This window comes from Cervus canadensis, chromosome 22, assembly GCF_019320065.1.
Source record: "Cervus canadensis isolate Bull #8, Minnesota chromosome 22, ASM1932006v1, whole genome shotgun sequence".
NCBI lineage: Eukaryota > Metazoa > Chordata > Mammalia > Artiodactyla > Cervidae > Cervus > Cervus canadensis.
The window spans coordinates 5,668,003-5,683,129 of record NC_057407.1 but is presented as its reverse complement, the minus strand read 5'-3'; the positions used below and the strand labels follow the sequence as shown (position 1 = coordinate 5,683,129).

Sequence of the window (15,127 nt, the reverse complement as noted above, 5' to 3'; positions counted from 1 at the left end):
TCCGTCACGGTGTGGCCATCTCCTACGCTGCTCCTGCTCAGGGACGCGTGGGGAAGAGTCTGTCTCTTTCCTGCCTTGATTCTTGCACGGCATCCTTGGGCTGCAAGGGCCAATCAGGTTCATCAGTCTCCTCCTTCCAGGTGGACCATGCCGGAATCATTCCAGGAAAACAACACCCTCAACAGCTCCCCAGCCTCCTCTCCCCTTCCCATTCCCTTCTCTGTTTTATCCTGTCTTCTTCTGTCCTGTCTTTGGCTATGAAAACTTGATTTTCTGTTAAGAGCAGTGATTTTCAAAAACATGGGTCTTGACCCCTTGGTAAAGTGTGATGTGAATTTAAAGGATCATGACCATTTTTTTTTTTTCAAATGGAACCATCTGATAAAAAGTCTTAGAGTGCATCACACATGTGAGATGAGCATGAGTCTGCGAAACTTCCTGTCTTGGCTCTGTGTGTGTACGGGTTGTGGTATCGTATGTATTTCTTTCTTCGGTGCCGGTCAGAAGAAGATTGGAGAGGACCACTGATACAGCACCGCCCACGGACTCTCAGGAGATGCTCACTGCAAGATCTGGCCTTGAGGGGAGAACACGTGTGTCAGGGCCCTTGCTGCTGGCGAGAAGGTGGTGGAGGGGGAGCTGCTGCACTGCCCATCACCATCACCCCTTCTTGACCCTTGCCCTCCCTTCCTGGCAGGTGGTGTATGTCACCGCGACGTTCCCCTATGTCATGCTGCTGATCCTCCTGATCCGAGGGGTCACGTTGCCTGGGGCCTCCGAAGGCGTCAAGTTCTACCTGTACCCCGACCTCTCCCGGCTCTCCGACCCACAGGTAAGAGTCACTGGCTCTGTGCACAGCCAGCCGCCACCTCCGCGGAGGCTTCTCCATGGAGGCTCAGTGGCCCCGTCGAGTAGTTGGAAGGTCTATGGCCTCCTCAGAATAATACTTCTCAATGCATAAAACAGGGAGTCAGATATATTGAAATACAATCACCAAAATATGAGAAAAGACAGATTTTGTGACACGGTCATGTAGCAAGTGACTTCGCACAGCACAATGTAGCAAGATCCAGCATATGATGAATAGTTTCCATGGTTTCAAAGCAGTGATGAGCATAAATGGTATTTGGAAATATCTGTACCATGATATGAAAATATCTGGGGTTTCACGTGCTATCAGGGCTTCCCTAGTGGCTCAGACAGTAGAGAATCTGCCTATAATCCAGGAGACCCATGTGCATTCCCTAGGTCAGGAAAATCTCCAGGAGAAGGGCATGGCAGCCCACTCGAGTATTCTTGCCTGGGGGATTCCATGGACAGAGGAGCCTGGCAGGCTGTAGTCTTTGGGGTCGCAGAGAGTTGGACACTGCTGAGCCGCTAAGCACATGTATGCATACTGCTGCTTGGACTGTGGTCTACTGCCTGCATTCATAATTGAAGGAATTGCTCAGTTAGAGGCCAGTAAAAATAAAAATGCACATTTTTTCCCCCACCTGAGAACACAGATCTCTGCAGCCGTGGTTCTCTGAGAGAAACTGGGTCTTGGCGATTTTCTTTGCGGGGGGTTGGCTCACAGAAAGAAAATAATGGGTGACCTGGCCAGGCTGTTAGTTGTCTTTGGAAAGGCATCAGCCTTTTCTGAATCCTGGGTGGAACTGTTTATGCTGAAGCATCTCCAGGTGGGCAGGGGTGGTGTGTGTGCCTGAGGGTGTTAGACAAGAGATGAAGACAGCATCTTAGGGGATCAAGTCTTTCCAACACCCACCACTTGTTAGAAAGCCCTGGGGAGCTTTAGAAAATTCCAATTCCCAGAGCACAACCCAGACCAATGGAAGCAAACTCTCTGGGGGCGGGTCCCAGGGCTCAGTGTTATTTGAGGGCCCCCTGGCAGCTCCAACATGTGAAATAACATACTCACAGATATCCCAGTGGGTGAGGAGGTGCTCGTTTTTCTGTGAAAACAAACACAGATTACAGAGTTGAGTGTAGAATCTGTGTTCAGCTGATCACAAAGCTTGCAAGAGATGTGTCGAATGAAAAATATAATCACAACCTGAAAGTAGAGTTACTTTATTTGGTGGGAATGTTTAGGACTCCAAGCCTGGGAAGACAGCATCTCAGTAGCTCTGAGAAAACTGCTCCAAGGAGACAGGAGGGGAAGTCAAGCTATATACAAGTTTGCAACAAAGGGATCAGGCAGTCTGAACAGCGAAGATCAGATATCAAGTTAAAGAATTTTGCATTCTATATATGGGAAGATGCAGGCTTCTGGGCTCATTGAATTCATTCCTTTCCTGTGCACCTCAGCTGTCTAGGGACAATCCTGTCTCCTTGTTCACCTTCTTGCATTCCCCCAGTGCCTCAGCCGTCACCTTGGGGGGTGGCAGCATCTGCTGGGTTGCAGTTTGGGGAGCCCTCATTCACATTTGGAGGCTGGAAATTGCTGATGACTGTGACATTTCTTGTTTGTTAATATGGCAGGAGATATTTTCATTTCACAGATGTCACATCTATTGTCTCGGCTGAGGCTGCCCCCTGCTAGGAAGGTGGGGGTGGGAATATTTGAGGAGGCCTGGTTTGTGCAGCTCAGGTAAAGCTCATTACGGTGGATTAAAGCGGATGGCGGCACTGGCGTGTGTGTTCATTTCTGTCTCAGTTTGCGACACCGTGAGGGCCCCGAGGCTCAGACCCCACCAGGCCACTGACAGCAGCCACCTGAGTTGCAGGCAGAATCCCTAGGAAGAAGGAAATGAGCTCCTGACGGTTGGCCTCTCCAACTCCAACCTCTGATGCCAAGGGCTCAGTTGAAGAAGCAGTTTTGGAAAACAGATTTCTGAAATCACCGGTCTGTGTATTTTTGTTAAGTCCACGAATTCTGCTTTGATCCAGGATGGCCGTCCTGTTCTCTCCTCTGCTCACTCGCTTCCTTCTCCTGGTCCTCAGGGTCAGCTGGTCCCAAGCATCTCCCAGAGCTTCCAAACCTGGCTGATCCCCGAGATACCTTAGCACACACTGATATGCATTGTTGGGGAGCTGAGATGGCATGTGGGCGTCTGTATTATTAAGAGGCTCCAATGACCACCCTGATGATCAGAAAAGTTTGTGAAAACCCAACTGTGATACCTACAGTCTTAATGTTGTTCAGTTACTAAGTCATCTCTGACTCTCTGCAACCCCACGGGCTGCAGCACGCCAGGCTTCCCTGTCCTCCACTGTCTCCCAGAGTTTACTCAGACTCAGGTCCTTTGAGTTGGTGCTGTCATCCAACCATCTCACCCTCTGTTGCCCGCTTCTCCTCCTGCCCCCAGTCTTTCCCAGCCTTGGAACCCTGCACAGAGACACACGTGCACACACAGACACATGCATGCCCATGGGCAGAAGAACAAAGGTGAGGCCAGGTAGTTCCCCGTTCAGACCATTTGCCCCAATCATCCCCGTTACCTACCAGCTCTTCCCTTTAATAAAGTGTCTGGGTCCCCGGCCAGCACTCACCTGCAAGGCTCTTCTGTGGAGTGTGCCCACTTGGAGTGATGGAGCTGGGAGTCGGGCTTTGGGTTCTTCCTCTGGTCCTGAGTGACCTTGGACAAGTTCCTTCTCTCTTTCTCCTTCTGGGCCTCAGTTCCCCACAGATGACATGAAAGGGTGAATTCACTGAATCGTTTTCAAAATAGACTTGGAGAGCCCTGAGTTTTCCATGAGTGTGGGTTGGCAAACTATGACCTTCTGGCCAAATTCAGCCCTCCGCCCGTTTATATAAATAAGGTCTTACTGGAGCACTGGCCATGGTATTATTATTTTTTTACATACTGTCTGTGGCTCTCCAAAGGCATGAGTCAAAGGTAGAATTGAGTAGTAGAGCCAGAAACCATGTGACCCCGTTTATCAAGGGTTCCAAGACCTCCCACCCTTATCAGCCTACATTCAGTGGAAAGGCAAGACGTAGAAGCTCCTGGTACATAGTAGCTCAATAAATGTTTGCTGAATGAATGTAAGAGGGAGAGCTATATTGGCTTTTAAAGGAATGTTTTGTTGCTTTAGCAAGAAGTCTGAAAACCTCCAGCTCACCAGATGTGTGAGCTGTAATAATTTTTGTTTCTCTGTCAGTAACAGCCAAGACATGGATATGTTTGTTGTTTGTTGTGTTGTTGTTCAATCACTAAGTCACATCCGACTCTTTGTGACCCTATGGACTGCAGCATGCCAGGTTTCCCCGTCCTGTACTATCTCCTGGAGTTTGCTCAAAGTCATGTCCGTCGAGTCGGTGATGCCATCCAATCCTCTGTCGTCCCCTTCTCCTCCCACCTTCAATCTTTCCCAGCATCAGAGTCTTTGCCAGTGAGTCAGCTCTTCCCATCAGGTGGCAAAAGTATTGGAGCTTCAGCGTCAGTCCTTCCGACGAATCTTCAGGGTTGATTTCCTTTGGGATGGACAGGTTTGATCTCCTTGCTGCCCAAGGGACTCTGCAGTCTTCTCCAGCACCCCCATGCGTGTAGCTCCACCAAAAAGCAGTAGTCATAGCTGATTGTCTCGTGCACAGATGAGGATAGTGACCCCAAAGGGAAAGGCGAACAGCACTCCATGTAGCTAGTGTTTTTGAACACTAGCTGGGTGTGTTGCAGGAAGGGCTCAGCGTGGCTGGAAAGAGAGATTGGAACAGCCCTGAACCAGCCCTCTATCTGCTCTGGGGGCTGAAAGGCAGGCAATGGAGTGTACAGGCACGCTGAGTGTGTGTAAGGGTTTTGACGGTTCCTCCACCTTCGGAGCCCATGCAAAGCTTGTCTCCTTGTGCTGAGAGAGGGCAGCCCATGGGCAGGGCAGCAGGGTCACAGTGCCCCAGCTGAAGCGTCCACTTGGCAGAGAGACTCAGATCAGAGAGGCCGGGACACTTGCCTGTGGCCACATGGCAGCTGAGCAACCCAATGAGGACTTAGAGCCCAGAGTCCCTGGGTTCTGGGCAGGACAGCTCCTAAATGAAAGGAGATGAGTATCCATACCACCCAGTTACAACTGGGTACCTGTTCCAGACCATGAAGAAGCAAAGGGCACTAATTTTTTTTTTTCACTTCTTAAAACTATTTTAATATCCTCTCCTCCCCACCTCCCCCCCAAATTGGGAAAGGCCAAAACAGTCTGGGTGGGTTTAATTACCAGTTGATACATTTTTTGTCATTGTTTAAAGTAAATCAACATTGTGGCAATAAGGGATTATCCTTGGAAAAAGTGAAACCCATATTAACAAAGTACATCATGGAAGAACTCCACTTGGTGATTTCACTGGCTACTTACAAGTCTAGAAAAGATCACCATTCTGCCTGTTCCCTGGGGCTTATCCATGCTATGGAAAGAGGCCTTGCCCACAGGCCTTGCCCACACTGAACCAAGCCCTGAACCCAATACAAGCATACATGTCAGATACTCAGTATGTAGAATGAGCAAGACCCCCTTCCCTGCAGGGGGCCCACCGTCTGGTGCAAGAGAGCAGAGTCCCCCCTCCTCACCCAGGTTCCTCTCCCTGTGAAAAGAGGGAAGTGGGGTTGGGCAAGATCACAGCCTCCTGCTTCCTTTCCATCTGTTGAGGAGAACGGGGCAGCTTATTACTGAAGACCATCCTTGTGCCAAAGCCAGGGGCCGATCAGCCTTTTCTACATCCATCCCAGGGGATGGGGAGCGGCTGCACTCTTGCCGTCCCTTTCCCTCTCTTGCCTTCCCAGAGGCTTGCTGGGTGGGGGCTTCAGGGATGGGGGCAGTGTTGCTGCAGGCGTTGGACAGAACCCCCAAGTTGCCTGGTCTCTTCTGCAGCCTGCTGCAGCCAGCCCTATCCCGGGGCTCCAGTGATGACTGGAGGACTGCACCTCCCCGTCAGAGTGTCACTTTTCTGCAGGCATGTTTGGGGTTCCCTGAAGTCTGGGGCCTGTGGTGGGAGGGGCAGTGCCTGTGTGGGTCAACAGGGGAGGGGAGGCAGTAACGCCCAGGAGAAGGAAGGTCCCCAGGGTGTCTTCCCGCCCATAGCGCTGCTCTTCTGCCCGCATCCCGACCAGGATGGCGAGGAGTTCAGATGCAACCTCTGCAGGGTCCGGGATCTCCGGTAATTCCAGATCCGGCCCAGCTACCCTTCCCTCCCACTTACAAGGGGCTCAGACACGCCTGTTTGCTGTGTCATTTACATTTGCAAAGGGTCACAGGGAGCCTGACTGGTGCAGAGCTCTGGACACCACTCCCGGGGCCTTTAACAAGGGACGGTTCCCTTTGAGGGGCCCTTCTGACCCCTCTGAGTTTGTATAGCAGGGATTCTCCATGAAAATTGATTGTGGGGCTGGGGGATGGGGGCAATGTTCACAGCAGTCCCCTTCTCCTGTCTCCCAAGCTAGTAAGGCAGCAGAGAGAACTCCAGAAATGAAAAACAGGTGAGGAGCTGAGTGCTGGAAGCCTGGGAGCCGGGAGAATGCCTTCGTCACGGGACACTGTGGGGTCGAGAGAGCCGTGGACGCTGTCTCCAGGTCTGCAGGGCGGTCGTGTCCCTGAGGGCTTCCTGCCCACTTGGTTTCAAACCGCACGTCCCTCCCACCCCCCGCACATCCTGCCCACCTTCCCGGCTTTGACTTCTCCGTGGCACTTGCCAACATTCAGACTTTATTCATCGTGCATCACTGTCTGCCACGCACGACAGTGTAGGGTCCGTGAGGGCAGGGATTGGCCTGTTACAGTCACGGTTAGCTCTCCAGTGCCTGCAGCACCGTACACGCTCAGTAATAGATTTTGAATGAATGAAAGAAGGAAGGACAGTTCTCACCAGAGTCTGTGTGACTTTGCATTATGGTGACATAGCCCGTGCCGTGGTTGGGGGTTCAGAGAGAGGGATTTTCAGTGCAGGGGGAAGGAAATTTGAGACACTCCTGCCGTTGAGTTCCTGGGCAGCCTTCAGCCTGTCCCCTTAGCTCTCTGAGCTCAGGGCTATCACCTGTCCATCCAGGTATGAACATCTGCTGCACACGGCAGCCGTGAAACCAGTGCGCCTGGGAAGGCAGACACACTTCCCGGCTTCAGTGTGGGTGCCCGGCCAGGGGCACATAGTAGGACATCGGGCACTCGGCGGTGTTCCTCCTTCTGTGCCCATGCCCCTGGCTCTGGCCAGCCCAAGGGTAGGCCTTGAACTCAGAACCGAGCGCCTCTAATCACGGGTCCAGTAATTAAGTTTCTTGTCAAGCACTTGAAGCGACACAGCAGCTTGCTGCCTTTGTCCCCTGGCAATTTGCATTCCGTGGTCTGTTATAACTTTCTAAACATCTATTTGTCTTCTCTGTCAGCCCTGTGTTCTCTCTCAAGTGTGAAGTGCTTCCACTCCATTTCCCCCCCCCCCTCAAATTTTTATTTTCTGCCTTTTCAGTCTTTGGGGGAGTGGAGGGGCTCTTGCAGGAAATCACATTTTCCCTGCCCCAGATTTCTGCCACTTTCGCTCTTCATTGTGTTTCGAGTGTGTGTTTTCAGGGCAGGAACAGAAAGGCCTGTCACAGATCCAAGTCCCGGGGTCTGCTTTCCCAAGTCAGGGACAAGCACCCCAAGTCAGCCTCCTTTCTGGAGGGAACTGGAGCCTGCAGCTGAGGGGACAGGGTTGGACGATGCCCAGAGAAAGCCCTCAGAATGCCAAGTCTCCCCCTCTCTCCACCTCACTGGAGGACAAGTCAGGGCAAACAAGACCCCGGATTAAAACCCTATCTGATGTATATGGAATCTAGAAAGATGGTACCGCTGATCCTAGGTGCAGGGCAGCAAAGGAGAAACAGACATAAAGAACAGGCTTTTGGACACAGTGGGAGAAGGAGAGGGTGGGATGATTTGAGAGAATAGCATTGAAACATCCATCACCACATGTAAAATCAGTAGCCAGTGGGAGTTTGATGTATGATGCAGGGAACCCAAAGCTGGTGCTCTGTGACAACCTGAGGGGTGGGGTGAGGAGGGAGGTGGGAGGTGGGGTTCAGGAGGGAGGGGTCACATGTATGCCTATGGCTGATTCATGTTGATATACAGCAAAAGCCATCACGATGTTGTAAAGTAATTATCCTACAATTAAAGTAAATAATTTTTTAAAAAAACCTACCTGATGAACCTGATGAATCAGTCCTGAATATTCTTTAGAAGCACTGATGCTGAAGCTGAAACTCCAATACTTTGGCCCCCTGATGCCAAGAACCTACTCATTGAAAAAGACCCTGATGCTGGGAGAGATTGAAGGTGGGAGGAGAAGGGGATGACAGAGGACAAGATGGTTGGATGGCATCACCAACGCAATGGACATGAGTTTGAGTAAACTCCAGGAGTTGGTGATGGACAGGGAGGCCTGGCATGCTACAGTCCAGACGCGACTGAGCGACTGAAGTGAGCTGAACCGATGAACCTCAGGGATGGGACCATGGAATTGCTGCCACCTGGTGGCAGTGTACTCTGAGTCCAGGTTCGGACCCAAGGGAAAATGGGCCTCTTGGCTGTTGGACGTTCAAAGCAATATTTACAAAACTGATATTGACTTAGAGACATTGGATACATTTTGGGAAAGATTGCAAACCTCACTGACATAGGTGCTTGCCAACCTCACTCCTTGGGACTGAAAATCCCCCAAAGTTTTCCTTTCGATTTATTTGATCATGGGCTAGGGTCATGGTTCCACCAGGCAGGTGTGTTTTCCGCTCAGAACCAAGCAGGGGGAGGCAGAATCAGATCACACGTTGCTCTTGTCTTCAAGGCATTGACAGTCTCCTCGGAAAGAGACAGAGTGAAGTCAGTGATAACGGCGGAGAAGGGCTGTGCGGGGGCTGGAATGCGCCTGACACAGGTGTGCCCCTTCTGTCACCGCGTGGACTCCTCAGCAGTTAGAGGGGTGGTATTAATCTAGCCATCCTGTGCCTGCTAAGTCACCTCAGTCATGTCCAGCTCTGTGCGACCCTGTGGATGGTGACTACAGCCATGAGATGGAAAGACGCTTGTTCCTTGGAAGAAAAGCTATGACCAACCTTGACAGCATATTAAAAAGCAGAGGCATTACTTTGCTGACAAAGGTCTGTCTAGTCAAGGCTATGGTTTTTCCAGTGGTCATGTATGGATGTGAGAGTTGGACCATGAAGAAGGCTGAGCGCCGAAGGATTGATGCTTTTGAACTGTGGTGTTGGAGAAGCCTCCTGAGAGTCCCTTGGCCCGCAAGGATATCCAACCAGTCCATCCTAAAGGAAATCAGCTCTGAATATTCATTGGAAGGACTGATACTGAAGCTGAAACTCCAATACTTTGGCCACCTGATGCGAAGAACTGACTCATTGGAAAAGATCCTGATGCTGGGAAAGATTGAAGGCAAGAGGAGAAGGGGATGACAGAGGATGAGATGGTTGGATGGCATCACCGATTCAACGGACATGAGTCTGTGCAAGCTCCAGGCGTTGGTGATACACAGGGGAGCCTGGCGTGCTGCAGTTCACGGGGTTGCAGAGTCGGACGCGACTGAGCGACTGAAAAACAACAACAAATGGCCTGTAGCCGCCAGGCTCCTCTGTCCGTGGGATTTCCCAGGCAAGAATGCTGGAGTGGGTTTGTCATTTCCTTCTCCAGGGGATCTTCCTGGTCCAGGGATCGAACCTGCATCTCTTGCATGTCCTGCATAAACAGGCAGATTCTTTACCACTGAGCCACCTGGGAAGCCCCATGCCTGGTAGTTTTTGACTGAATATTGTGGATAATATGTTGTCGACATTCTGGATTTGTTATCTTCCTGTGAAGAGTAGTTGGTGTTTATTTTAATAGATAATTCAGTTACTGGCTGATCATCTTAAACTTGTATAGGTTCAGATTTGTTTTTTAGTGTGGGTCGGTGGAAATCCCAAGCTGTTTGTCAAGCTCCTCTAACTTAATATGGACTGAGTAGGGCTTAATAGGATTCTCAACTCGGACTCCCCTGTAGATCTTGCCAGGGCTTGGCTTTAGGCTTTTTAAGGATGCATCTAGAGTGGTGATTACTCTAGAGTGATGGTTCTCAACTAGGGGGATTTTGCTTCCTGGGAGACCACTTGGAAATGTCTGCAAACATTATTGGAGGTTGCAACTTGATTGTGGGGAGGGACGGTTACTGGCATCTCATGAGTAGAGGCCCGGGATGCTGTTAAATGTTCTACAAGGCACAGGACAGCCCCCGTGACAGAGAATTGTGGGTGACAAATGTCCATAGTGCCACAGGAACAGAAACCCTGCCTTAGGACATGGTTCTTTCCCCTAAGGGAAGAGCCTTGCCCTGTCTCAGCCAGGTACCAAGGATGAATGGATGCTTGGTGTTGACCAGACCTGCCCACCCCGGCAGGGCGGGAGCCCCGCTCCTCTGACCCTGCGTTTCTCGGCAGTGTCTGGCCTCGTGTTGCTGCTGCGCTGTCAGCCCCGTGCAGCGCTACCTGGGGAGCCTTGGTGGTCTCACCCTGGATGTTTGCAGCCCAGCCATCAGCCGCAGGAGCCTCCACACGGACACACGGGGCCCTGCTCTGCCCGGCTCCCCCTTCCCTGTGCCACGCCCTGTAGCGTCCAGTTCCATCAGCTGCCCTGCCCTCTGGCCCTGCCTGTTCAGCGTGACGGGACTCTGTGCTCTGTTTGGGCTCCAGTCCTTGTCCCCAGGCAGAGGGCTCAGCATACCCCTCTTGGCATTGCCCCATCTCTCAGGGATAATAGTCTTGCCCTGAGTGTTATCTACTGCCTGAAAATGGTTCTGTTTTTGTCTGTTCTGACAGCCGCTTATGGCAGGAGGGCCATTCCTTTCCAGTCACTCAGTCAGGACCAGAAAAAAGCCCAGAAGTCTGACTCTCCTGCTTATAATTCCTAGCAGCTCCTCCTTACACTAGAATTAGAATACAGACTGCTCAACCATGACCGAGGCTAAGGAACCCTCTGTGGCCTGGTCCCATCTCCTACATGGCCCTGGACATCCCAGGCTCTTTCCAGAGCATCACAGACCCTATCTGTTTGGACCGCTGTCCCATCAGATATTCCCATGGCTGGCTCCCTCTCACCTTACAGTCTCTGCTCCGAAGTTATATCTAATCAGCTGAGCTCAGACACCCCCACTAAGCCTCATGACTTTAACCAAACCTCTGTATTATTTTATGCATAGGGCAGTTGGCTGTTTGAAGCAATCTTGTGTTCATTTGTTGAAGCTTCACTGTTAACCTCCCTCCATTAGACTGTCAGCTCCATGTAAGCTGAAGATGTGTTTGTCTTGTCCACTGTGACTCCCTGGCACCTGTCAGAGAACCTGGCACATGTTAGGCTCCCAGTCAATACAGGATGAGTAGGTGGGTGGTTGAATGAGTGGATGGATAGATGGATGAATAGGTGAATTGATAGATAGGGGGTTGGATGAGTGAGTGGATGGATGGATGGATCGGTAGATGGGTGAGTGCATGAGTGGGTGGATGGATGGATGGTTGGGTAGGTGAATGGGTAGATAGAGGGATGGATGGATGAGTGGATGGGGGATGGGTAGGTAGGTGAATGGGTAGATAGAGGGATGGATGGATGAGTGGATGGGAGGATGGGTAGGTGGGTGAGTGGGTAGATGGGTGCATGCTGTACAGTGATTTAGATAAAGGGACTGCAAACAGAGGAGACCAAAATTATTTCCAGTTGGATGTCCCAGAGAAGATTTTAAGAAACCATAAAATCTTTGATTTGATCCTTGAAGGATGGGGAAGGGAAGACTATTTGGAGATAAAGCAAAGCCCAAAAAGTCTGCATATATGGAGGAAATGGTAAGTAGTTCACTGTGGCCACAGGATAGATTTTGTGACAGGGAATCACAAGAAATAAGGTGAGACAGCAGACTGAGGCCCCTTCATTGGAAACACCAGATGTCAAGCCCAGAGAGCTGAAGATTTTATCCAGTGGTCTACAGGGAGCCGTTGAGTGTTTCAGTACAAGGTTGACTGTCAGGAACAGAGCTGTAACTTCAGAAGATTATGCAGATGAGAGGCTCAGCAGAACTCAGTGACCAAGAGCTTTGGAGTCACTGGAACTGCATTTGATTGCCTGACCCTCCTTCATCTGCCGTGTGACCTTGAGCAGACAGCTCACTCTCTCTGAGACTCGGTTCCTCTCTTGTAAGCTTCTTGCGGGCAGAGTCCGATCTTTTACTCACCTCCTGCCCCCTCGTAGATGTGCTAAGGGTAGATGAATCAGCACAAGCAAACTTCTCTGGTTACACAGAAGGAGCGAGAATAGAGTAAGTCTGGAGACAGAGAGGGAAGAAGTGGAGACTTGTATCCAGTGACCTTGCTGTGGGGGCGGGAGAGAGGCTTTGCTGCAGGAAGGGATGTGAGAGGCTCCCTCCAGCTGTGATGTCACAGCTTTATGGGCAGGTGTGTGAGTGTGTCCGGCTACCCGCAGCAGCCCACGAGACAGGTGTCAGCAAGCATTCAGGATGTACCTACTGTGTGCAAGGCCTGCCTGTGCAGTAGGAGTATGAGAGATGACTCAGGCGGGGGTTTTGCCCTTGAGATGCCACCGGGAGGGGCCACAGCTGGGGCTGGCGAGAGCAACGGAGGATGAGGCCTCAGCTGTACCAGCACAGGAAGGGAACAGCTGTGAACCCATCTTCGGGGGTCCTTCGGCCACTTTTTTAGAATTCCAGTCTTACGTTTGTTCATCTAGCAAGTATTACTGACACCTACTGTATGCCAGGCATTATGCTGGGTCTTTGCTTTTAAAATGAATCAACAGAAATGTACAAAGTATCCACTCTTGCCAGACCTTTGCTGGGCTCTAGGGGAGTGGGGTGGAGAGGGTAGATGAGTGATATATTCTGAAACAGGAGTTTTGTGATTGCTGGAGGGTCTTTGGCCTCCCTCTCCAAAGTTAGATATAAAAAATGTGTGCATTAATCATGTTCTTTTTCAATTAATAAACTTTTTAAAAGCAAGTTTTACAGCATAATTAAGCAGAAAATACAGAGAGTTCCCATATATCTCCTATCCCTTGGCCACACTTTTCCCTACTGTTAACATCCTATATGTGTGTGGTGGGCTTCCCAAGTGACTCATTGGTAAAGAATCCACTTGCAATGCAGGAGATGCAGATTCGATCCCTGGGTCGGGAAGATCCCCTGGAGGAAGGCATAGCAACCCACTCCAGTAATCTTGCTGGGAGCATCCCATGGACAGAGGAACTTGGTAGGCTATAGTCCATGGGGTCCCCAAAGAGTTGAGACTAAGCAACAACAAATGTGTGTAGCTTTTGATTTAATCCTTGAAAGGTGAGATGGTCCATTTGTTACAATTGATGAAGCCGTGCTGATACAGTGTTATTAGCTCAACAAACCCATATTTGACATTCAGGCTCACTCTTTGTGTTTTGCCTGTGGGTTTTGGCAGATGCATCATGTCGTGTATCCACATTACAGCGTCACACAGGATAGTTTCACTACCTTAAAATTGCTCCACCTCTTCATCCCTCCCCCTTCCTCCCCAGACCCCTGGCAACCACTGATCCCTTTCCTGTCTCCATAGTTTTGCCTTTCCACAATGCCATACATTATGTAGCCTTTTCAGACTGGCTTCTTTCACTTAGTAATATGAATTTAACTTTCCTGTATGTCTTTATGTGTCCTTAAGCTCTTATCTTTTTATCTCTGACTGATATTCTATTGTCTGGATAATGTGTAATTTGTTTATTCTTTCACCTATTGGTGGGCATCTTGGGTACTTCCAAGTTTGATCATTGTGAGTAAAGCCACTATGAATACCTGTGGGCAGGTATTTCATTAGAATCTGTTTCTCTAAAAGAGTCCATTGACTTGCATAGAGATGCCCTGATCTTAAGCTTTCAGCCAAAGCTGCAGGTACAGTGTGGGGGTCCCATAAGACTACTTGGATTCCGTGGCTCATCTGCTTACTAGCTGTATGACCACAGGCACATTACTTAGCCTATCTGTGCCTTGGTTTTCTCTTCTGTGGAAAAGGCTGTTATGAGGATTAAATGAGGTAATACTCATTCATCACATGCATAGCACTGTGTCCAGGACGTGGTAAATGCTCAATAAATGTTAGCTCTCATTTTCTGTAAGAGACGAATATGCATTTGATTTTATTTCCTTGACCAAGACTTCAGGCATTTTTGTGGCGCTGCATGGTATGAACTGATTTAACCCATCCTGTCCTCACAGAGTATGCTTTTAAAAGTCTTTAGAGAACAGATACTGCAAAACGATGAGATACAGATATTAATGTAAGCTAGTAGGCTAGCTGTCATGGCAGGTGGTGTTGTCGTTCAGTCGCTCAGCCATGTCCGACTCTTTGCGACCCCATGGACTGCAGCACGCCAGGCTTCCCTGTGCTTCACCGTCTCCCAGAGTTTGCTCAAACTCACGTCCATTGAGTCAGTGATGCCATGCAACCCTCTGGTCCTCTGTCATCCCCTTCGCCTCCTGCCTTCGATCTTCCCCAGCATCACGGTCTTTTCTAATGATTCAGCTCTTCACATCAGGTGCCCAAAGTATTTGCAGCTTCAGCTTCGGCATGGTACGTGTACATGTAACAAACTGACATTTCAAGACAACTGTCTAAACCTTACTACTCAAAGTGTGGTCCCCAGACCGGCAGTAGCATCAGTTTTATATGGGAGCTTGTTAGACATGTGGACCCTCAGGCCCCATCGCCAGCCTGCCCCATCAGAGTCTGCATCTCAGCAGTACCTTCCGCTGGTTTTACAGTGTGAGAGTCTGAGGAGCACTGGTGTAACAGCATTCCGCATTCAGCATTCTCAGACCTGTCAGACACATCAGTGAGGGGTGTGGTCGGGGAGGCAGAGGTGCTGGGGCCAGACAAGGTGGGCAAGGATTTCCTGGGTGCTGGGGTCACCTCCCTGCTCTCGCTCATGCTCCAGGGCAGAGGGTGGGAGAGGTCTGCATCTGTCTCTCTCAGGGTGATCTGGGAATGGAGCAGATCCCTTCAGGGAGTGCCCACCCTCTAGGACTACACCGTCCCACACAGTGACCACACGCCACATCTAACCATTTAAATTTAAAGTAATTGAAATTAAGCACAAGTCAATATTCAGTTCCTTGGTTTCACACAGCAGGCTTCAGGAGCTCAATAGTCACCTATGCCTG

At 50.2% G+C, this 15,127-nt stretch overlaps 1 protein-coding gene across 1 annotated transcript in view; it reads left to right on the top strand.

The window, feature by feature from the left end:
• SLC6A11 (solute carrier family 6 member 11) overlaps positions 1-15,127 on the top strand; it is a 125,976-nt gene that overhangs the window by 61,234 nt on the left and 49,615 nt on the right. The window contains exon 6 of the mRNA XM_043443244.1: positions 698-832. Within this exon, the coding sequence (XP_043299179.1) occupies positions 698-832 (135 nt within the window). The remainder of the gene's footprint in view (positions 1-697; positions 833-15,127) is intronic.